The sequence below is a fragment of the Amphibalanus amphitrite genome, unplaced genomic scaffold (assembly GCF_019059575.1).
Source record: "Amphibalanus amphitrite isolate SeventyFive unplaced genomic scaffold, NRLGWU_Aamphi_draft 000135F_arrow, whole genome shotgun sequence".
Classification (NCBI taxonomy): Eukaryota; Metazoa; Arthropoda; class Thecostraca; order Balanomorpha; family Balanidae; genus Amphibalanus; species Amphibalanus amphitrite.
The window spans coordinates 81485-105596 of record NW_024881630.1 but is presented as its reverse complement, the minus strand read 5'-3'; the positions used below and the strand labels follow the sequence as shown (position 1 = coordinate 105596).

The window sequence follows — 24112 nt, the reverse complement described above, 5'->3', positions numbered from 1 at the left end:
GAGGCTGACTAGCAGTTTATTGAAATAGTTACAATAAGTTAATACAAGGTGGACGATAAACGCTCGGACCAAGGTCGACTGGTTACAATCGCGGTCAACCCGGAATCAGTGGCAACTATGGCAAGCTGGAGTAGAAAAACTGCAGTACAAACAAAACACAACACTATTTATTTGCGTTTTTACTTATTTATAAAACATAAAAACGTCTGACAACAAAATAACCATAAAAACTCCCCAAATGGGTAAATGAAGAGGGTCGACACCCGGCGGCCGGGCGGTCGGTCGGCTCCCCGGTCCCAGACACAACTATAAAATTAGAAAATGCCTTAAAAACGACTTGTCAACGAGGCTGCGGCGGGGGCGACCCGTCACACAACTCACACACGGGTGGGAGCTGAGGGATACGGCAGCCGCTACATCGGATTTCAAGACAAAATGGCAAACGGTGCGCGGCGGCCGGTGGACACGGACTGGGACCACAATCAAATACACTGAATTTAGTACAAACCACCCAAAATACATTTCTACATCACACAAATTTCAGTCGCCGACGTGCGCAACCGAGCGGAGGTGGGGACAGGGCGCGGAGGCAGTTACACGGGCCCGGACCCCGGCGGCGGCGGCGCGCGGCCCGCCCGGTTATGGAGCTGAGCCCTGGGGACCGGCGCGTGTGAAAGCTCGGCGCGGGGCGGGGCGGTCGGCCGGCGCCCCGTTTTGACATGGTGACCCGCATCTGGTGTATGTGGTTCCGGGCAGACGGCCGCCTGGCTCACTATCACAACACGGACTGACAGGGAGGACGGCGGGGGCCGGCGCAGCGGCGCGCCCCGCCGCCCAAACACTCGCAGCGAAACACCACACGCAAAAATAAATATTAACGAAAAGCAGTCAATCTAAACACGCAACACGCTGAATAGCTAGCCTATTATTCGCCGTAAATAAGTGAATAACATACTGAAAATAAAAATGTATGAACTAGAAAATTAATTGCATAAATTAGCGTCAATCACATTAGGGGATAAATACGACTATCACATGTAATTCAACCTACCCCGTAGCGAAGCTACCGGGCTCAAAACTCCCGAAAATGCCTAGTGTGTCGAGAACGCTAGAACGCAGCCGGCGCAGTCGGAAGCAGCGCTGCACTCGGGGGCGTCTGACAGGGCGGGCGGCCAAAAAGGTGTGCAGGGCCGCAGCAGCGTGCGGCTCGAGCAAAACTACAACTATGTACAGGTAATCAGAGCATACGGTGCGGGAGGCCGCACCATCACGATCTCACAGCACTGCGCCAAATGTGTGCAGCGGCTGTACGAACAGTTAATATTGCGGGAGGTACAAAAAGGCAGCCCAAAAAATAAGGAGGAACTATACGATTTTTACAAGAACCATCATATAAATACCGATTATTTGTACATAATCTATATACAATTGCAACGCCAACAATACAAAAATGCGAAAGTAAAAAATGTATCCAAACGGCTCTCAACTGGAATTCAAGAGAGGCCCGACAATTAATTACAAGGTGACTATAATCTACTGATATTTACACACATGTATCCATGGTAAAAGTTGAGGTTATGGCCGCCCGCCCGCGCGTCCCACCGACTGTACGCGATTAACGCCTAGTCTATGGCACTAACAGAGGGGCCACTCGGCTGTGCGGGGTGCCGCTAGAGGGTACTGTGTGGGACGCCAGCATTAGCCAGACTACCAGCAGCTACCTACACACAGAATCAACGCCGGCAGATGTAGCCCGGCGTGATCGGACTGCGGTCTGACGTCATTAGAATGTGGAACTGACGCCATCGAACAATGGATTAACGTCTTAAAGTGTCATGAACCGACGCCACTGAACTGTGGATTAACGTCATCAGGCTGTGGACAGACACCGGTAGACGCTGATAGAATGTGGACAGACGTCACAGACTGTGTGGACTCTGTGGACTGACTCAGTGTGGACTGACGCCGACACAACTACGGGTCGTCGTCTGTCGGCCGCCGACTGACTGTGATTGCAGCTGGGTTGACTAGTCGTGGCGTGGCAGCGGCGCGATCCCCTAGCACCAGCGGTAGGGGACGGCGCGCGGCCGGTCGGCCCCCTCCTTCACCAGCGGTTTGTGGAACTCGCGGCCCGGACGGGAGTGGATTGTCGCCCAGCAGTGCTCGCAGTAGTACTGAAACAGACAGACACAGACTGGCGTTAGTGGCGTCTCTCGTATAGCTGGTGCGGGCAGACCAGTGTCACCAGAAGGCATTCGGGCTGCTCCAGGGATCAAACCATCAACCCATCCACACGCAAAGTTGCGAGGTGACAAGCGATAACAGCGATCACCAGCGCCGTGAACACTCGGGCAATTACCACATTATATTATTCCACACCCACAGCCAACTTTCATTGGCCACGGACACAGACGGCGCACAGAGTACAGCGCACCGAGAGACACCGGTACGCCAGGCTCACCTGCAGACAGGTGACATTGGCGCAGAAGAAGGGCGCGAACTTGCCACTGCAGCGGACGCCCTGGCACTCGTCGCACATCTGGTCATCGAGCACGTACGGCTTCACCTCCACCTGAGGAGACAAGCCGGATGGTCAGAATGGTGTGGAGGTCAGTAGACAGATGGGAGCTCAGACTAGTTGTGGGTCAGACTAGACTGAGCAGGTAAGAGCGGTGGGTACTGGGCAGATTAGGCTGGAAGCAGGTCCGGCTGACGGGTAGGGCAGAATGGGGCGTGTCAGACTGGTATGAACAGTTGTCTGAGCCTTGGGCCATGTCAGACGTCTGGGACGCCGGACGGGTCAGACTGGCGAAGACGTCTCCTATTGGCGGAAACCGCCAGACTGGTGAAGTCCGACTGAAGCTGAAATGCCAGACTGGCGGTGATGACAGAACAGTCACAGCGGCAGGAGCCACACACGGCGGTAACTGAGTACCCAGTCCGTCCCAGCAGCCCTCCTGCCCGCCCGGCAGCGCCCAACTGACCCGTTTGTCGATGTCGCCGTGCTGCAGCTGCACGAAGCGCGCGCTGATAGCGGCGATGTAGCTCTGCTGGTTACTGAAGGCCACGCGGCCGGCGCCCTTCGGGTACTTGAGCTCCGGGTCCGTGTCAATGCCAGCGTAACACACGCCGCCGTACAGACGGTCCATGATCATCGCCAGCTCCACTGAGGGAGGACAGAGGTCAGGTCAGGTCGGGTCAGGTCACACGCCGCCGTACAGGCGGTCCATGATCATCGCCAGCTCCACTGGGGAGAGAAGGTCAGGTCAGGTCACACGCCGCCGTACAGACGGTCCATGATCATCGCCAGCTCCACTGGAGGAGAGAAGGTCAGGTCAGGTCAGGTCACACGCCGCCGTACAGGCGGTCCATGATCATCGCCAGCTCCACTGCGGGAGAGGTCAGGTCAGGTCAGGTCAGGTCAGGCCACACGCCGTCGTACAGACGGTCCATGATCATCGCCAGCTCCACTGGGGGAGAGAAGGTCAGGCTATTAGCCTACATTGGCTACTACATTGGCTATTAGCCTAAACTACACTCGCTACTGACAACTTGCGAGGCCAGGCAGTTGTAAAAAGGTAACCGAGTAGCCGAAAGAAAATACATTAGGGGGCTCGCAGTTTGTTGAATCCACACAAGATTTTACCACAACTTTTTAACGAGCGGCTCTCAGTTCACGCAAAAATACAAAACTACTCGTACAACATATTCAGGCCTGCTACAAAGACCCTGGGGCAACAATTCACAGCGCCGGAAATTACAAACGGCGACTTCTGAGATAAACACAAGTCGCTACCAGCACCGCAATCCAGACTTTCCTAAAATTGGGAAGTTCCAAAGTTCAGGACTCCCTAAAGACATAAAATGCAGGTCGTTTGTTAAAAACCGATAGAAACGGCTGAAATTGTGGCCACATGCAGGTGGAGGCAATCGAAACCATCGAAACAGCAAACGAATAATTTAATCAGGCTCGACTACAATTTGGTTAACAAGTAACATTTGAGAATTTTAAGAGAGTAGGTGAAGGATATTAACACAAACATAAAACATCGATTAAATATGAACCGCGTGCCTATAGTGGAATGGCCACATTATTATCACAATATACTAAACAGAAATGAAGGATACATAGTTGACACTGCAAGGCAGGTTTTACAGATATGATGCCATGCAATAGATCGACTTGTTTCTACTAGTGATGGCCGATGATCAGTTCCAGCGTTCAGTTTCACAGGTCAACAGTCGTCCATTGTCCACATACCGGCCTTCAGGGGGCGGGGCACGCCACCGACGAACACCGTCTTGCGGGGGTCGAGCGGCAGCGAGGCGTCCCGCACAAAGTCGGCGTCGGAGAGCTTCCACGGCCGAATCTGCACCGGCTTGTCCTTGATGGTGGGCGACGAGACGCACAGGTAGAGCTTGTCGTCGTCCTGGATGCACGTGTCGATCAGCTGCTGCACAGAGCTCTCGTCCTGGCCGGGCGGGGAGAGAACAGGTCAGCGCGGGGCCGGGACACCGGGCAGGGGCCGATAAACCAGTCCTGAGAGCGAACAAAACTTAAGTGGAGCTGAGCAGTACAAAAGCCAATTCAGTTAAAGAGTAGCAGAGTAACAAACCTACACAAGGGAATGCCCAAAGGTCCATTTTCAGAATAGCGAGCAATTTTATAGACAACCACCATTCACTGAAAACAACCGAATACGACTCCTTCATTTTGTTACGCAGCCCAATTCCACAACCCCTTACTTCTAGCATTATCAGGCTTGCGCGTGAATAACATGCCTGCTATCTGGCAATTACAATGAACAGAGTAGCGACTGAAGCCACGGGGACTCAGCCTTCCGGCGGCGGACCGGCTGGGATCGATGGCAGCTGCCCAGGTCGGCCGGACGAGTCCGTTTGTTTTCCCTGCTGGCGGCGCTCACAGCCCGGCCCCGGCGACCCACCACGCCCTTCTCCCCCCCCCCCCCCCCCCCTCCTCCCCGACCCTCTCCTCCCCATGGCACTGTGTGTCTGAGCGCTACCGGCGGCGTGCGGCGGGAGAAAAGATCGGGTTTACAGCGGGACAGTCGGTGCCTGAGTCGCACCCAAACTGAGAGCTGTTCGCGACTGCCCCAGATCGAGACTCGTTACTGTGCTTTTTGGCCTGGGGGAGGAGGTGCTGGGGCTGTCCGTCGGTCCGGCGGCCTAGGCAGAATACCATCGACTGCCCAGTGGCCAGTGGCTCCGCGCCAGCCAACCAATCAGTCGCCCACCGATCGTCAGAGCGACACAGGGATCACCGATCGGGTGGTACTCACCTGGAACAGCAGGAAGGCGTAGCCCTTCGGCGGGAAGTAGGACTTGGACTCGGCCTTGTGCGGCCAGTCGACCACCAGCGGACCGAACCGGCGGAACGAGGCAGTGATCTCCTCTGGAATGGACGGGCACGTACTGTCACAGTCAGATACACAGACACAGCAGGGAAGATCATATCATCCAGATACTCACTCCACGCTGTCTTTTTTTTTGTACGGTTATCGTTATTTCACACACTTCAGCTTCACACCACTTCCATTAACTATGTAGGATGCCCTCACAGGTCGCAAGTTCGTAACTGCGTAGGAACATATTGCCTAGACGCCGCGGGGATGTTTACTTGATAAAAGTATCATCGAGAACGAGCTCGATGACATAACCGCAGTACCGTTGGGGTCTCGGCCCTTGGGACCGGATGATCTTGAGTCGGACCCGGGACTCTGGAGCATACCAGCAACTCTGGCCACACAAAAAAAGCTTTAATGTTACCCGATGATCAAGCTATGTCCTTCAGACAGATGGCTCATGGTCAAAACGTTCAACAAGCATATCCGGGCGTCAGGCCGGGTCCGACGACCATAATATCAACACAGCGAATCAACTGTGCTGTCCGCACAGCGCAGCGGCTGACGCCGTGCATATTTGGGGAGAGCTCAGCAGTCAGCACCCTGTCTTCCCCACCGGACACCCTTCAATGCCCGAGCGTCGAAAACACGGCCCCTCCGGCGCTCGTAAACTGTCATCTGCGCCACCGCACGGCCACGGAAAAAAGACCGCCGGCCGGCATCGCTTACTTTATCGGGCAGCTGCTTGATAAAGGGCTGCGTCAGCGGCTGGTGGCGATAGGGTGCCCCGGTTCGGCGCCGGCCGCCGGCCAACGGCACGAGCTAAATGACGCGCACGCACCCCTCCAATCGCACTTTATGGCCATACGCCCAAACATTACGGCTATTTACGTTCACAGAGGAAGGCCCCGCGAAAACGGGAGCTCCCGGATCAAATAAGCAGGGGCCCTGCAGATCCGGCGTCCCGGTTTCTCAGCTGCTGCCGTCAGAAAGTTCACCAGAACTTTTGGGACCGACCGTAATTAACGAGAAGAGACAAACAACCAGAGAAGTGGCAAAAACAGATGACATTTCTGACGAACTCCAAAACAGCCTGACGCAGTGCACCGCCCAGAAGGATAGTAACACCTAGCATGACAAAAAGCCGGTTCAGTTCCGAGCCTACCAGCTTTAACGTCTTAACGTGCGGCTCGGCCACGTTAGCTTGCCAGCGTGCGTTTGTCGCGTAATTAGCGCCGGAGCTGACCTGCAGGCGTGAAAGTTTATCGGATCTCGCCTTCACCTGTGGGGCGGATCGCGCCGGACATTCTCTCCGTCCAAGGGAGATAATCGGACGAAGGGCCATGCGTAATATGGTTCCTTTCTAATAAATATGATTGGATCAGATATGGAGTGTCCCGTGAACCCCGAGAAATCGTAATGCCGGAGCGGCAGGCACGTGGCACGCCATGCCAAGATAGCCAGTACGCCCGAGTTGGAACATAATAACAGGATAATCAGTAGCTGGCCATCAGGTGCAATGTCAATATCCCCTCGGGTATCCCCGACGGTCAGGGTGTGTGATACCAGCCCACAAAAGCGAGGGACTGGGACATAGCACACCGCGCAACAGGGGAGTTTTTAGATAGGGGTCGTGTTGAGTATGGGCAGATACATGAGCCGGTGCATCCCCTACCACTCACCACCATGACAGCGCAGGCAGAGCAGCCTCCGATTACACTGCTAGTGTAACGATCGGACGTAACCACACAACTCACCACTCACAGCCTACGGCCTAACGCCGCGGATCTGCTTACAAATATCATCTAAGCTTACACGCAACGTCCGCTCACGTCGGAGGTTGACAGCGCCCCGTGCCAGCCTGATCACATGTCAGTACTAAGTCGGAGAGCCGCTACCAGCTGAAAGCCAAAGGGATCAGCCTAGGTAGTTACATCACGGACTGCCGAGCTCTGTTCGGTCGCTGTTTTTTTATCAGCATGCTGTCGGTTGTTCCCACATAAGGAAGTTATTGCTGGAGCTTCTTGGCCTTTCACTGGTCAAATGAAAAGACCACGTGAATTAGACCAATGAGGAGCCAAGAAATAGCAGCATGCTCGCAGCCTGCTGATAAAAAACTGCGACCGAATAGGGTCCCGTTTCTGTACTGAAGCGTCGTTTCAATGTTGAAACTAGTACCGTCTCAGAACGTTCCCACCGCTACCACTGAAACATCGGATACACTGGGGCCCATGGGGACGCGGTGTGCTCGACAGCGCGGCAGCCGGCACGCCCAGAGGAACTCACCCTCGTCGATGTCTGGCGGCAGTCCGCCGACGAACACCTTGCGGCTGAAGCGCTCGCCGTTGTCGGCCGATCCGGCCGAGCGGGGCGAGGTGCGGCACGGGCTGATGGCAGCCACACCCTCCAGCAGGTGAGCGGCCGCCGCCTCGTCCAGGCCAGGGAAGAACGGCGGCTTGCCTGCGGATACGGCACAGGTCAGGCGGGGGTCTAATGGCACGGGACAGGACACAGTTACAACCGCACGGTACACGGAACACGACGTGATTGTTTGTATTGGTCCACTGCCGCATAAGGTCACTCTGCCAAGGAGGCGGAAAACGCCAGCGATTACCCAGCCTCTCACCACTACCCATTTAACTCACCACGCACGCACGCACATACGTTATATACCCAGCTCTGCGCGCGCGTGTACGACCACACACCGCCATCAGCCCACCAAAACGACCCCCTCCTCCTCCGGGACATGCAGCACGCGCCGACCGACCGGTACAGCCCGGTACGAGACCCGGTAGGACCACCGCGACACGCGATGGACAACTTATCGGACAGGCAGTACGGTAGCCCTAAAGAGCGAACTAATCACGACCCCACTGGAAATAACACCTCCTCTGCCAGCCCGTGTGGCGGTGTGGCTGCCGGTCCAGACCGGGTACGGACTCGGGTTTGAATGGAGCTACCAATGACAGGAACAGCTTCCGCCGCTAATCGGTCGTTTGGGAAAATTGTGCAGTTTGACTGGAGCCTGGTACCGGGCTGGAAACTGATGACTCAGTACGCACTGCGGAGCTGCCTTCGTTGACGTACTTCGCGCTAAACACAGGGGCCTGGTGATCGATGACTGGCCGAGTGTAATTTTGGAAATGTTCGTTTGGAAGTAGAGCAATCTTTTACCGACGGTTAGCAGCTCCCCAGCCGGCTCAAGCATCCAATTTGCATATGCTGTCGCGCTGTCCGGGCTACTCTAATTAACCTCAAATGCCTCCGAGAACAGTTCCCTGGTGGGAGGAGGTTCACTAATGGTTGGCTGCATGCAGAATTGCAGAGTCAATGTGCGTTTGATGTGACAGGTATTGCAATTCGCCAGCAAATACACTGACAAGATCGGGTAACAAATGAAACGGGCGGATGATTGATGAAACGAAGCCGACAGGCAGCGTGTGCAAATAACACCGATATCGGCAGCTTTCATCCAGCCGGCCGGCCAGCGGAGAACGGCGATTGGTGAGCGCAACGGAACACCGATCCCGACTTCTGAGCAAGCTAGACTATCAGGGGCAGAAAGCCGGATGGGCCAACGGCCCGCAGGGCAGTGTCCAACCCCACTGGTTGGCAAAGTGGACCGTCGAGCACTCAGAACCCAATGAAAACTGCAGACCAAAACGCACGACGAGCAGCCACCACTGCAGGCGATAAGCAATGTTAATCATACAGGACTCGCGGAGCGGAACGGGACTCCACTCCGATTCCCGAGCCCGCGGAGGCGACTGGCATTCTAAACAGAGCGGTAACGTCGAGCAAGCCTGCGCCACCCACATGCCAGGTGAAACTTTCGGAAAGGTGGGGAAACGACGGCAGCACAGACAGACGTCAGCATGTGGAAATTGCGTCACTCTGGAGCCAAAATATTCGGGGAGAGGGGAGATGCTCCGCAATGACCCCAGGTCTAGGCGGAAGGGAGCTCGGCTATGACTTACCCTGCAGCTGTCCCAGCGAGTGCAGGCCAACACCACCGTTACCGCCGCCGTTCAAGTACCCTGCAACAACACAAACGTTCGCACTCAGCCGGTGGTAAAATTATTTTATTGGTATATCGTTCATGAAACCCCGTCACATCGTCTTAGCACACTAAATTGGATTTGTATCGCGGTGCCGCAGAAGGAAACAGGCGTCTTTTTGCTATTGGTTTTAAGTTTTTGAACAGTAGGTATACTAAGCCAAAGGTTCTTTGCAAGTTGTGTCTGAAACTGAATTGTTAGCAAGTAGCGTATTCCTGTCTTATTTCTCCAGGCCCATCAAAGGGCAATATATGTATCTACCAGCCTGAGGTATATCACATGCGTCGCACACATACACAGTCGTCAACTATCGGACCTGCTGTGCCCTGCAGCAGGTGCCGGGGTCAACCGGTGCCACGCCGGCTGTGTGCCCGGTGTTCCGGGCGACCAGTAATGATTGCGGGTGGATGGGAACGAACCGAACGGGTGGATGGGGGCGAGGCGAACCCACCGACCAGCCTCGCGGACTACCCGCCGCCGGGGACCAGCCCGACCCATATCGTCTGTCACACATTCACGGCAAGAGCCGATCGGCTTACCGTTTAGGGCCTGCACTAAAGAAGGTCGTAAGTATACAATATTATTTCGGCCCCGGAGGATGGTGATCGCCGGCGGACCACTCTGGCTCGGTTGAGGAAGGTGATTGCCAGTAGACCGGCCCTGACAGCGATGCCCGCCGCTCGCTCGGATCCGGACGCGGAGAGCGGCCACCGCCGGCCGTCCTGCCGTGCCGCCGCCGGGATCGATGTCCGACAATAGCGGCTCGTATTGAGCCGGCCACCGAGCCAGCTCCCGTGCACGGCCGCGTGCGGGTTCACGTGACCACAGCAAACGGTCGCCGACCGACGGCACACCACTCCCAGCAACTGAGCTGATACCGTCCCAGCACGACAAAACCCACAGCTACGGTCACGGTATCACTCTCAGAAACTGAGCGGATACCGTCCCAGCACGGCAGCCTGGCAGCCGCGGCGGACGACAATGTCCAGGCAGACGTTGCAACCCTGACCTTGGCAATGGCAGCCGCCACCAAAAAAACTGGTCCGTTCGGGCGAACAGCGCAGGCACTGACAAAAACACCATCTGCCTCGTCGACCGACGACGGGAGCGTGGAAGGAAGTAATGAGCGGGGCGGGTCGACTTGAAGGGTTTCCACGGGCAGAGGCTCAGTCACCCCGTCCCTAGGATATCGCATTGAGAAGGTGTGGTGAGCTGAGAGCGGCAAGGCCTTCTTAGAATCTTTTTTTTTTCAAATGTCGAGGATCAATTACCAAATGTGCTCACTTTGTACGCATAGTAGCTAAGATAGGGAAAAAATCTAACGAAGTTTTATAAGGAAGTTAGAAATATCTACCGAAACCGAAACGAAGACGCATCGTATTTCTACAAGCATACAAGCCAGTGCCTTACAACTGCAATTACCACAAAGCCAGGTTTCATAAGGTCAGGGGACAGGGTATCTTAACCCGCGCCCCACTGGGGTCTGCGTACAACACGCCCTACTGGGGGGGGGGGGGGGCTCTCCATAGCCCCCCCTCCGAAACTACTAGGCCGAACGTCAAAATTCAAACGGCGTCTGATAGCCCCGGAAAAACTGTCGAGCGAAACCTAATTTCATTGACCTCGAGGTCACCGATGACGTCACAAGTCAGGTCAAAGTAAAAATTATTAGCATTTTGGCTTGTTCACATTTTGGGCTCTGGCCGCCGTCTTACAAGTCAGATCAGGCTCATTTTTGGTTTCCACACTCGTGAACAGATGCTCTAGATACCTTGAGGGCACCAAACTTGTACTTTGATTTTCAGGTCAGGGTCAGGTCATCACAGGTCACGGAAATATTATATCATGCGTCGGTCACGTGACACATGTTTTATGGTCCATTTAGGCCATAGATTTCGAATTCGATGTTGTCTGTGTCATTCGAGGTCATTTTGAGTCGAATTTAGCTTAGGTCAGGTCACTTTCAGGTCAAAAAAGGTCAAATTTTGAAGTTGAAATTTTCAACAAAAAAGGTGTCTATTCGATGCAGTTTGAGCTCAGGAACACGATGGTGCTATTTATATTGGTGTACGATGTCAAATACGTACTGAAAAATTGATTTGGAAAATTAATAATTGTGAATTTTTTGCAATAATGCGTATAACTTGGCCATTTTTGAAGATATTTAGCAAAAACTTGCTGTCAGATCAGGCTCATTTTTGGTTTCCACACTCGTGAACAGATGCTCTAGATACCTTGAGGGTACCAAACTTGTACTTTGATTTTCAGGTCAGGATCAGGTCATCACAGGTCACGGAAATATTATATCATGCGTCGGTCACGTGACACATGTTTTACGGTCCATTTAGGCCATAGATTTCGAATTCGATGTCGTCTGTGTCATTCGAGGTCATTTTGAGTCGAATTTAGCTTAAGTCAGGTCACTTTCAGGTAAAAAAGGTCAAATTTTGAAGTTGAATTTTTTCAACAAAAAAGGTGTCTATTCGATGCAGTTTGAGCTCAGGAACACGATGGTGCTATTTATGTTAGTGTACGATGTCAAATACGTACTGAAAAATTGATTTGAAAAATTAATAATTGTGAATTTTTTGCAATAATGCGTATAACTTGGCCATTTTTGAAGATATTTAGCTAAAACTTGCTAGAGTTAGTCATAAGCATGCGTTCTGTCACATATATTCCGTTTTTTTTCTTTCGAAAAGTCAAAAACTTTTTGAAAAAATATAAAAATATAAATTTTTAATATTATTATATGAAATTTTCAAAACTTTCAAAATGTTGAAAATCCGAGATAGCAGTTTGATAGCGCAGTCAATTCTGAGTCCTCTCATGCAAAGAAATTGGATCTAGCTTAAAAACTGAGCTCTTGGGAGCGATTGCCGTGGTTCAATGTTTTGCGTCGAAATCGGCCGAACATGACGTCACTCTGACGTCATTTCTGGCCGACCTATGGTAGCTACGAAGTTCAAATTTTGACACAAGGTGTCAAATTGATGCCGCCGAAGGTACTGAAAGTTTGGCGTTGATACGTCAAGTGGTTTGGTTGGAAGTTATTGTAGAAAAACGGGAAGGGGGGGGGGCTATGAATAGCCCCCCCCCAGTGGGGCGCGGGTTAACCCTATTCCTGGCGGGGGGGGGGGGCCTCAGGAGCCCCCCCTGAGGTTTTTTGGTTATATCTCCCAAACGCGTTGAGCTAGGAAGCTCAAATTTTCTGACTTTTCCTAAAAGGCTTCTACGCAACATGTCTGAAAATTTTGAGTTGATCTGACCTCAGGTCAGGTCACCAGAGGCGGTTTGGTGACGCTACCTCAGAAAAGTTTGCAATCACGCCAGAGCTAGAGTTTTTGACCGATCAATTTCTTCTCTTCAGGGTTTAGTTAGGGTACCAGTATGTGCAATTTGTTTATCTCGGAATTTTGATATCGGTGACCTAAGGTCAGGTCAATTTCGCGACCTCCCCATTATAAGTCAATGGGGGAAAAATCAACTCCCTGTTTTTACCACTAAAACGGGTCGGAATGGCCCCATATACCATACATGACTTCATATACGATCAACCTTCACTACCTTGAGGTCTGTTTTGCTGTTGGGCAGCTGTGAGGTCATGTGACGTCATCAAAGGTCACCAAAGGTTTTTGGCCAATAACTCCGTACAGGAACAAGATACAGACGCGTGGATGGTCTCATTGTGTTCAGCTCGTCAAGACGCATCGAATGATATACATGATGACCTCGAGGTCACGTGACCTGAGGTCAACCTTTGACCTTGACCTTTCGAGGTCAACATATATATCATTCGATGCGGATTGACGAGAGGATCACGATGATGCCCTTAGTTTGTTCCTATCTTGACTAATTCGAAAGTTATTCGAGAAAAACTCTCTCCATATCTAGTGCCGCCATTTTGACTTTTTCGACCCCTGTGACGTCATCTTTGACCTGACCTGAAAATGACCTTAGTAAAAATTGTAGATCTTGACCGTGCGTATCCGATGCCGTTTACCGCTTGTCGCTATCTTGCTTCGTTCTCGAGATCTCAGGGGGGGGCCGAATCGGCCCCCCCCCCGCCAGTTTCTTGTCCCGGCGGAGCCCGCCAGGAATAGGGTTAAGCCAACATGTGGCACACTTCTGTCTCTAGATCAAAGTACAACCCCAACTACCAGGCTTCAAAAGCAAACTACCCGGAGTGACATAGTCATCAGCAAATTACAATCAGTCACCCCAGGAGACCTAATGAGCGCAGACGGCGGCTCCAACCGCCTCACGATGGTTCTGAATCACGATAGAAGTTGGCACATATTGCAGGGCGACTAATTACATTACGGAGAGTCAACAAAGCGAGCTGCAGGGAACACAACTACGTATTTGGGTAGGGACAGAGCGAAACCACTAGTAGTGAGGCCAAACATCAACCGACAGCAGGTCCACCGACAGCAGGAGAGTCAACAAGGCGAGCTGCAGAGAGCACAACTACGTATTTGTGTAGGGACAGAGCGAAACTAAGTAATAGTGAGGCCAAACATCAACCGACAGCAGGTCCACCCTCAGTTGTGTTTGCAATAGCCGGAGCCTGCAACCTTGTAGTACGATCGTTGCAGTAGTGGCGAGCACTGTGCCTTTCTCATTGATGCACACGAATTCGGATTGTGAACAGTAACACTCATGCTTACTTGAGAAATGTCACCTTTACCATTCGCTCAGCAGTTTTACGTAGCCAGAGGGGTTGAAGAAAATGCATACAGTCTCAGCCTTCCCATTAAGATAACATCATTTCAAAAGTGGTAATATGAAAAGAGTGACTAGTTAAAATAGTTAGTTCATGGTGTTGGGTGACGTCATGTGCTATGCCGTTTTTCGAAAACAAAAACACAGGGCATCAATAATAAGGTACTAATCATTGCATCCAGAATACACAAAAATACACCACCACTTCCTAAAAAAAAAAAACACCTGTCGTCCGCCCAACCGGTGTCAGAGCACCCCCCCCCCGCACGATCTCCCGCCGTCCGCCCACTGCACCGCTGCGCCGGCAGCGGCCGTTTCCGTTCGTGTCCTGCCCGACTGCCGGCCCGGATTGCCGGGCTCAGCGCCGGCTCAGCCCGGAGCACCACTTACCGGCGTCTCCACAGCCGCGCACCATGTCCGTCAGGTAGTGCTCCAGTGAGCGCATCGTGTCCAGAGGGCTCGGCTCCGCCACCGAGCAGAGGCCGCTCCGATCCTGAAACAGCGCCGCAGCGAACGTCAGACCACTGCAGCTGACTCAGTTAGGAATTCGAGCGGTGAACATATTCCTCCAAAACAGCGAACGGGATGGACAGCCTGCACCACACTACATCACACTGGGCCATCCTGCTAGCATCGTACCACCAACACACCCAGCTCCCAATCCAGAGCCGGTGGAGATAACTGCCGCTACCGGAGCGCCCCGGCAAAACTCGGAGCCGCGTAATCCGCCTACCCATTGGCTGGGTCAGGCTAGACGGTAGCTTTGAGCAGTACTTGGCGCTCAGGCACTCGTGTGTCCGGCAGGATGACGCTTGGAAATAGACCACATAGCAGCCAGCCACATCGGCAAAAAGGGTGGTAGAACCCTTAGGCTGTCGTAAGGTTAAGAGAAAAGTGCCGTAATGAGGAGACCCAAAACAAAGGCTCGTTAGCAACTATCATAAGAAAAAACAGCAGGTCATAGCCAGTTTTCAAGAAAATCACGGCGTCACACCGGAAACTGTACGAAATATATCAACACGCCCCCTATCCGTATCTCCTTACGGCAGCCCAGCCCGACGTGGCACGCCAGCTCGTGTTTTCGTGTAAACAGAGTCGTAACTCGTCCCGGACTGGGATCGGCCCGGCCCGGCAGCGTGGCTGGAGCCCTGTGCCGACAGCCTGCTCTGCCAGCTCATCGGGGGAGGCACGGGAAACCCCGAGCCGTCGTCGGGGAGGTGACCTGAGCGGGGTCACGACGGGGAGGGGGGGGGGCGACAGGGGTCTCTGGGTAGGAAAGGTGACCGGGACTGAGCCGGGAAGGGCTGAGGCCGGGACAGTGGGACCGTGGTAGGGACCAAACTGGTCCAGGGCGGGGCGACATTCCTTGTAAGGCCGTTCGGATAAATGCTGATTTTGAAAGCAGAAGGGTGGTCATACGGAAAAAGTTATATTTGGAAAGTCAGATTCTTTTGTCCGACATTTGAAAGTTACATCGTAGAAGCGACGCCGTGCATGCAGTTTCCAGCTGCAATAACTATAAGCACCTTTTTAAACAAACAACAAACTGCAACATTATAGCACATTTTTGCGGCACTTATTTAGTGCCCCTTGTGCCTTAAAAATGGGCGACTGCCGACGCACTTCAGTGCGCATAGAAATGGTTAAACACTACACGAAACTTGGCTGGGACGTTTAAAATCACATCTCCACAACATCACTTCCTCGTTCTCCAGACACCTCTAAACTTACAGCTGTGAATTTATATCCATACCAGAGTGTCACAACAATTGAAATCGACTTCGAATGGTTGGTAAACAAGCCATGAACAAGACATACGACGCATATAAAATCCCAACTATCAACTCAATTTCTAGAACACCATGCTTATTTCCGGTGGTGGACGTATAAATTTAGCCGCTCCGGCAGAGCTGAACAGCTGACTCGCCAGCCAGGAAGAGCCGAAACGATGCTTTATGCATTAGCATAGAATGGACTGCTGATTACTCGGCCTGAGAAAACCTGACCGAAGACGAAAAGAACACTGCTCTGTTGTCAGTAAGTACCTCGTTAGCTTTGCCACACTTAAGATAGGCTCCCACGTTGTTATTTGCTCCCGGGTTAACATAAACCGGTTTAACGTAACTTTTGCATCCCGGCCAAAATTGCCGGGCTAACTGTCCCACCGCTCGAGACTGGCACTAGGCTGGCCGAGCAAAAAAAAAAAAAAAATGTGATACATCCGTCCCCAAGGTAAGGAACGACTGGACCGTTCTCAGGGAGCGGATCGACAGCCACCGACTGCCTGCCCCAAGGGAGCACGCCGCACATATCCCATCGCTTCCGGGCAGCTGTTTTCCAAAAGGCGACCGACAGGCCCGGTTGATAAACAACCCGCCACTGTCAGGTCGTACAGGTAGGGACCAACAGAATGGTTCCACAGTGTACAGGTCTCGCGGGTTTTAGCGGTAGGTTTTGCACCTAGAAAATTTAGTGTACTTCAGGCTATATCTTCGTCGTCTTAAGCTTTTAAGTGTTGAAGATGCGATCGACTTGTTGGGTAACAAGCCGGCCATGATCGTGTAAAATGGCTTCATCGTAGATCGATTAGTTTCTGAGATATAACCGGAAATGTAAAAGTGCAAAACCTACCGCTTAATCTCGCGAGACCTGTACACTAACTGGACAAGAAACGGAACGAGGCTATCCTGCGCACAACGACACTGTAGCGCACCGAAGATGACAGAGACCAGAGAGGCAGATACTGGTGGCAATCTCGCTCCATTGAACAATCGCTCCTCAAAATATCATTGCCTGAACTGAGGAAACGTTTTATGGGCGGCTAAGTCGCGGCACCCTTTTTACAGCTGCGCGACTCGCTGAGTCGGCCAAGAGTTTAGCGACCATTTCCCCAATTTAATGCCCGCTCGAAGCGCGTCGCGGGGGAGAGCGCTGCCAAGGCATAATTCAATACGGAGGCCGGGACGATTTCCGGCCAGTATATTAGCCGCCCCCGGTCCGGTCAGATTGGATGTCGATGGGGAGGCGGCGTTCGCGCGGCCGCGCGCGCCACCGATAAATCGATGTGTGACGGGAGGTGGGCGGGGGCAGGCGCAGCCCACCGGTCGGCCGGCCCGCGCGGTAAAATGGGATCAGTGTGCCGCACCGACAGAACGGTCTCCTGCTAATCAGCGAGACCAGCCGGGGCGGTCCGCCATCGGGATGGCATCGCGCGTCGTCCTGTTAAATGTCCCGCAGTGATGTCAGTTCTCAAGCCACCGATCGTTTCCACGAGAAGAACCGGTTCCGAACAAGGTCAGGTGGCGCCGGCACTGGAGGCGAGGAGCACAGCGAGACGGTGGCGTCCTCCACACAGTCACGTGCGCATGGCAACGGGCTGCGAAGGCGGGGGGGGGGGGACTTGGGCAGAGGCCGGAGCGAGGGTGACGACCTGCGAGGTCATCTCAGCCAAGGCCGCCAGCTTCTGCCACCCCGCCGGGCAAACACCCGCGTGCACAGTCCATTTCCCGGAGCGGTACAGCAACCAGCACCAATGCCTACCAGGAAGTTGCATTTCTCAGCACAGTTTGCGTCTTATCGCCACACATTATTATGTAAGATAAGAAGGAAGATATTCGTCTCATCCACTGCAGCATTTGCTCTCCGTAGAATTCGAGGCTCGAGCGTTTATCAAATGCTGTTGGGACGCCCCTTTCAAGTCACAGCGTAGCTCAAATGGTACAACTTAATGGGATGAGTGTTGGAACACAAACAGGACATCAAATAAGATAGATGGCTGTTCTGATGGCTATATGGATATTTTCAGCCCGGACATAATCGAAAAATCAGCAGCAGACCGGCGGGGTGCGGGTACCTTAGCCCCAAATGGTCGATCGGCCGCGTCGCCCACATACTCATCCATGGACACTGGGCACGAGAGGTGTGGGACGCCCACCGACGCGACGGCCGCGGGCCCGAGTCTCGATAGCCGATTAACCGGACATCGGACCCTACCGAACGCATGCACCGCCCGTCACCGGCACCGACGGCCGGGCGATTGGGGACAGGACCCCTGTCACGAATACAGCCCAGCTGATCTGTGCCAAATCGATAGTCCCTCTCCACTCCCAAATCCCCCCCCCCCCCATTGAGCCCTCCACTCGGACAGACACCAGCTAATACGCCCCAGATCATTTGCAAGCACCGCCGCTGAACTTCGTAACCATGCCAACTGCCGTATACCCACCATTTTTAGCGAGCACTGTCCCAGGATAGAAATAATGGTTCTTCTAGGCTCTCTTCATAATGTGTAGCATTCAAACTTAGCGACTCAATAAAAAAAATCATTATTATACTGTGACCGGACCCACATATGAACTTCCAAGATATATAATCTAAAATGCACGTTGCAGGCTATTGAACATGAAAACGGAAAATAACGATACTGTCCTGGCCTCTTGATCACAAAACCAGCTCTGAACTGTCAGCGGTAAATGCGGAACGCATACGCCATCCGGATATTCCGCCATCAGTTGGCTGGTAGTGGACGCCGGACGGGCGACGGCGGCGACTGTGCGTCGGTCCGCCGCGGGTCGCCGGATGGCGTGCCGCGGTGACGGGCCGCGGCTGCAGACGTAGCGCCCGCCGGGCCCGGCGGCAGTGCACAATCAATAGAGCGCGCCGCACTGACGAGCGGCGGCGCTGCGCCATGGGCCGCGCTGCGCCCCGTAAAACGCCGCCGGCGGCCGTGTCAATATTTACGGCACTGCCGACCGGTCCACGTGTCAGTCGGGGCAGCCGACGGTTTACGCACGGCGCGCCGTGCTAAAAGAGCGCGACCATGGGCCGGGCAGGATATAGGCAGAGCAGGAGCAAAAAAGAGTTCAATTAAAAAAAAATGAACTAGGTAATCAAACAAGCGACTAAGTGAATATCACTTGAATCACAACACAAGCTAACTGGAGATTAAAAATGGATACACTGAAATAGAGGGACTAACAACAATAACAATAACAATTGATGACAGCTCAGTCAGAGTTTATGGAGTCATGGACAGGATATAAAATAACATACCATCCCAAAACACAGTTAGAAGCAGACAACCTTGCAAATAAATCAAAATATTGATTTCACAGCTCTATTGATTGATTTTTAATATTTACAGTAGGTAAGTGGGTATGACTAGGGTTACCCGCGTGCTCCGCAACGCGAAGAAGGGTTATTTTTGACCCGTGGGTATTGGGTTGGTCTGTGTCGATTTGGTTGGTATCCACTTCGTTCGATTGCTTTTTGACGGCCAAACATTTTGTAGTGAAACAAAAAAGATCCATCGCATCGAGGTGCCCGTGTCGTATTATCATGTCGTATTATCATGATTCGAAAACTGGCGTGAAGTCTTTTGAGGGCCATCGATGAATTTCGCTAAAAATGGCAATGTAATGGTTTGGGACATTTACATTTTTAAGAATACTGTTGCCCGTCATGCAAAAATGAAGAGTGAATATTGGACATAATTGAATGCTCTTTCCAACGGTGCCATTTTTAATTGCCAGAGATATCAGATCATGGAGCAAAACCCGTGTGATAAATAAAGTGACACAAAATTGACAAACACCATTTTCTCCCGTGATTTGTACCACCTTGATTTGGATCAATCAGCTTTTCACAATTTTTATATGAGAGGCGGTACATTTCTCTTGCCAACAGGCGTTGTTCCAACTCGCTCCGTTTAACGGTCACCTAAAAATAAAATCAATTCCAAAATCCTTCAAAAACCGCATTTTTTCAACAAAAGTGCCCTCCCCGGTGCACGTGGCGCGTGCCATCCCCTGCACCGCACACCACTCGATAGCCCGTTCAACTATTTACACGATATCGTTTTCCCAGTGCCGATCGGACCCCTGGTCACCAAGATATCGCACCTGGACCGGACCCGTGTCGGCCAAAATTAGCCGTTTTCGCCCGATTTCGCACGCCGATTTATACATGTAAAGTCTATGACGCGAATTTGCACTTTTTGAGCACGCGCCACGCGCTCCCTATCAATCCGATCGAGCTGAGACCCCTCAAAGGCACGTCGCGCATCCTTGATCTATAAGTTGTGCAAATTTCACCGGGCTAGGTGCAACGGTCTGGCCTGTAGTCCACGCAAAGCACCATCAAGTCGGGACCTCGGTAATGGACAGACGCACCCTCCTCAAATAGTAATATAGATAGGCACAAAAAACTCTGAGGTCCATTGAGTGCCAGATTGTGTTGCCTTGATAAACTGTTGAAAAATGAAGGCAGCTGTTCAGTCAACAGTACCCATTGGCTAGAATGCATCCACTTCTTTTGGAGAGATGTCTTTGCACTTGAGCTAAGCCATTGAGGACAACAGAAGAGACAAAGTGGCATGATGCATGATAATCAATGTTTCAAAAACATAATAATGGACATTAGGGTGTCCCAAATTTCACGAAGTTTTCCAATTCACTTAGGATACACCGGGATCCCGTTCCTTGGTTCATTTGAACCTCACACACCAATTTATAGAGTAAACTACCGGTAAACAAGGTTGCCGCTAGTGCTCTGAAGTTTTATTTGCATTTTGGTGTTATATGATAGTGCAGCGTTGTAGTCTCCGAATGCTAAATGGGAAATATGTGTAAGCAACGTAGCAATATTACCTTCTTCGATGCTCAGTGATGCTCAGATCCCACGCACATTGCACAATGATGAAAATCCGGGTTTATGTACGCATACATACGTGTAAAACTGTGTGTGTGCGTGCCCGTATGCCTCTGTGCGTGTGTGTATGTGTGTGTGCGTGTGCGCGAGCGTGACTGCGTGCGTGCCTACCGGATAGAAGGCAATGCCAGTTTTAATCTTGGTGTGGGTGATTTCATGTGCCGCTGATTTCGTTTAGGAGTAAGCGATCAAATAAAGGTCTCAGGTTAGTGCTTCAAATGTCTCGCTTCAGATCGAACAGTCTGCGGCAATGGCACACCACATAAACGCAGATTGAACATAATCAAATTTACATTGCAGCTATGGGTATTAAGTTCACCGTACACTGTCCTGAGACCGTCCACGCGTACAACAACATCGTGCCCGGCTATGAGATCCGTCTAAAATATCGTACCCTGCTCTGACATTCGTCTAAAACATCGTATCCTATTCTTAGATCCGTCTTAAACATTGTACACTGCTCTGAGGTCCATTTACACTCTACGGTCTACACGTAACGTCATCGCACCCTGTTTAATATCTGTCTACCACTACAGACCCATGTAACGTCCTTCTTCGTGTGACCGTAAAGCGACCTGTGCTTTGCCACCACCTGGGCCAGCGCCTGCAGCTGGTCCTCATCTCGCGTTCTGTCCATCATCTCCTGTGCCAGCTTCACTCCGCGATCCGCTCCATCATTCACAACTGCCAGGCTGTTGACGTATTTGTGAACTGCGTTGTAACCTGAGATAATTTTCCATTTTTGACAAGCTCTTGCAACCATTCGAGGGCGCACTCATATGATTATCATAGCCGGGTGCCCGGTGCAACCATTCGAGGGCGCACTCATCCAGATTCTGGATTAGTGCGTCCTCGAATGGTTGCAAGAGCCTGTCAAAAAATGCAAAAGTATCTCAGGTTACAACGCAGTTCACAAATACGTCGACAGCCTGGCAGTTGTGAATGATGGAGCGGATCGCGGAGTGAAGCTGGCACAGGAGTTGATGGACAGAACGGAAGATGAGGACCAGCTGCAGGCGCTGACCCAGGTGGTGGCATGGCACAGGTCGCTTTACGGTCACACGAAGAAGGACCACGTGGGTCTGTAGTGGTAGACGGATATTATAGCAAGGTGCGATGACGTTATTTGTAGACTGTAGAGTGTAGATGGGCCTTAGAACAGTGTAGGATGTTTTAGACGGACCTCAGAGCAGTGTACGATGTTTAAGACGGATCTAAGAATAGGATACGATGTTTTAGACGAATCTCAGAGCAGGGTACGATATTTTAGACGGATCTCATAGCCGGACACGATGTTGTTGTACGCGTGGACGGTCTCAGGACAGTACGGTGAACTTAATACCCATAGCTGCAATGTAAATTTGATTATGTTCAATCTGCTTTTATGTGGTGTGCCATTGCCGCAGACTGTTCGATCTGAAGCGAGACATTTGAAGCACTAACCTGAGACCTTTATTTGATCACTTACTCCTAAACGAAATCAGCGGCACATGAAATCACCCACACCAAGATTAAAACTGGCATTGTCTTCTATCCGGTAGGCACGCACGCAGTCACGCTCGCGCACACGCACACACACATACACACACGCACAGAGGCATACGGGCACGCACACACACAGTTTCACACGTATATATGCGTACATAAACCCGGATTTTCATCATTGTGCAATGTGCGTGGGATCTGAGCATCACTGAGCATCGAAGAAGGTAATATTGCTACGTTGCTTACACATATTTCCCATTTTGCATTCGGAGACTACAACGCTGCACTATCATATAACACCAAAATGCAAATAAAACTTCAGAGCACTAGCGGCAACCTTGTTTACCGGTAGTTTACTCTATAAATTGGTGTGTGAGGTTCAAATGAACCAAGGAACGGGATCCCGGTGTATCCTAAGTGAATTGGAAAACTTCGTGAAATTTGGGACACCCTAATGGACATTGATAACTAAAGCAGGAGATGTGGGTTCAGCCTATCAATCATGGTGACTGAAACCTTTGATTCTTATGTATGTTGAGCTTAATAAAGCTTATGAATCTGAATTCATCAGCTGCATGCATTTACATTACTCCAGACTATTGGGCAGACGTACCTGATATCCAAGGAGCATGTTGCTTCCTCTTGCATCCTGTGAAGGTGGAGGCTGTCCATAAGGTCCCTTGGAAGGGAAGGAAGTGCTCCTGAACTTGTTTGGTGTGAAGACCACTGCTCCACCAGCTTGGCTAAATGAGTTGTACTTCTGGGCCATGCTAGAGCTGTTTCCAGACATACTAGCTGGAAAATGAGTCATGGGGACCTGGTGATGATTAGAGACCTTTGGAACCCTGTTCCAGTTAGGCATGGCAGTCAGGTTCTGCTGTGGTTGAGCTCCAGCACCCCAGCTGTTGTGCTGAGATCCACTCACTGCTGACCAGGCTGGGTAGCTCTTGCTATCCACATAATGCTTCTGGGTTTGGCTTGGAGTCATGTTGTGTGCAGCTGTTACATGTCTTCTCTGGCCAAGGCTTGGTGATGCAATGTTATACTGGGAAGCACAGCCACCCCCAATCAATGCATTTTGATTGGAGGCATGCATCTGTGTGTGTGATGGAAAGTGACTTGGGTACTGTGCACCATTTGCTGCCTGCATTCTGCCCATGATGCTTTGATCTGCAGATGTTGTAGACCATAGGTTTGGTGGAGAACCACCTGAACTACCATTCATGGCCGAGGAACTCTCAGTGAATGACTGGCTTGCATGGATGGACGTGCTTAAGCTAAGACTACTTGAAAGACCACTAGCACCACTCTCATATGCCACCCCTGACTGACTAGTCAAGCACTTGTCAGACAGCTCATCTTCACTTCGTCCATTGCTCACCAAGACATTGCTCAGCCCAAGCACATTTTTGCCATCTTCACAAAATCTTTGGTTTTCTTCATAATGTACATCTTGATCTGAAGCCAAAGACTGGTTGGGTGATTTGCTTGGTGACTTTTGTATCCTCAAATCACTCTGCATTTTCAGCCCACACTTCTCAGCATTGGTCAGTTCAAGCTTGAGTTCTGATTGGGATGCATTTCCGAAATAACGGCTGCAAGAAGTCGCAGGGGGTATATCTGAACAAATGGTACTCATGCTATGCCAATGCCCAGGTTCAATTGCGATACAATCTTAGCGGATCATAGCCACAAAACAACGACTTCCTAAAACCACGGTCACCAAACACACCAAAACACCGTAACCCTCCGTAAACAAACACTGTCCCCCTG

At 51.7% G+C, this 24112-nt stretch overlaps 1 protein-coding gene across 3 annotated transcripts; it reads right to left on the bottom strand.

Annotated features, from left to right (window-relative positions):
- Positions 1-2: 2 nt before the first annotated feature.
- LOC122382209 (cytoplasmic polyadenylation element-binding protein 2-like) lies at positions 3-24112 on the bottom strand. Of its 3 annotated transcripts, XM_043367254.1 has the most exons (9): positions 22953-24112; positions 14537-14639; positions 9341-9400; positions 7650-7823; positions 5301-5413; positions 4262-4472; positions 2985-3166; positions 2462-2572; positions 3-2174 (listed from the first exon to the last, which is right to left on the bottom strand). In XM_043367254.1, the coding sequence occupies exons 1-9, from the start codon at positions 23976-23978 to the stop codon at positions 2058-2060; spliced, it is 2097 nt and encodes a 698-aa protein (XP_043223189.1). In that variant the 5' UTR covers positions 23979-24112; the 3' UTR covers positions 3-2057. The 3 variants fall into 3 exon arrangements, with proteins under 3 accessions (XP_043223189.1, XP_043223187.1, XP_043223188.1); XM_043367252.1 differs by lacking the exon at positions 9341-9400 and having other exon boundaries at positions 22953-24097; XM_043367253.1 differs by lacking the exons at positions 3-2174; positions 2462-2572; positions 2985-3166 and adding an exon at positions 3397-3470 and having other exon boundaries at positions 22953-24096.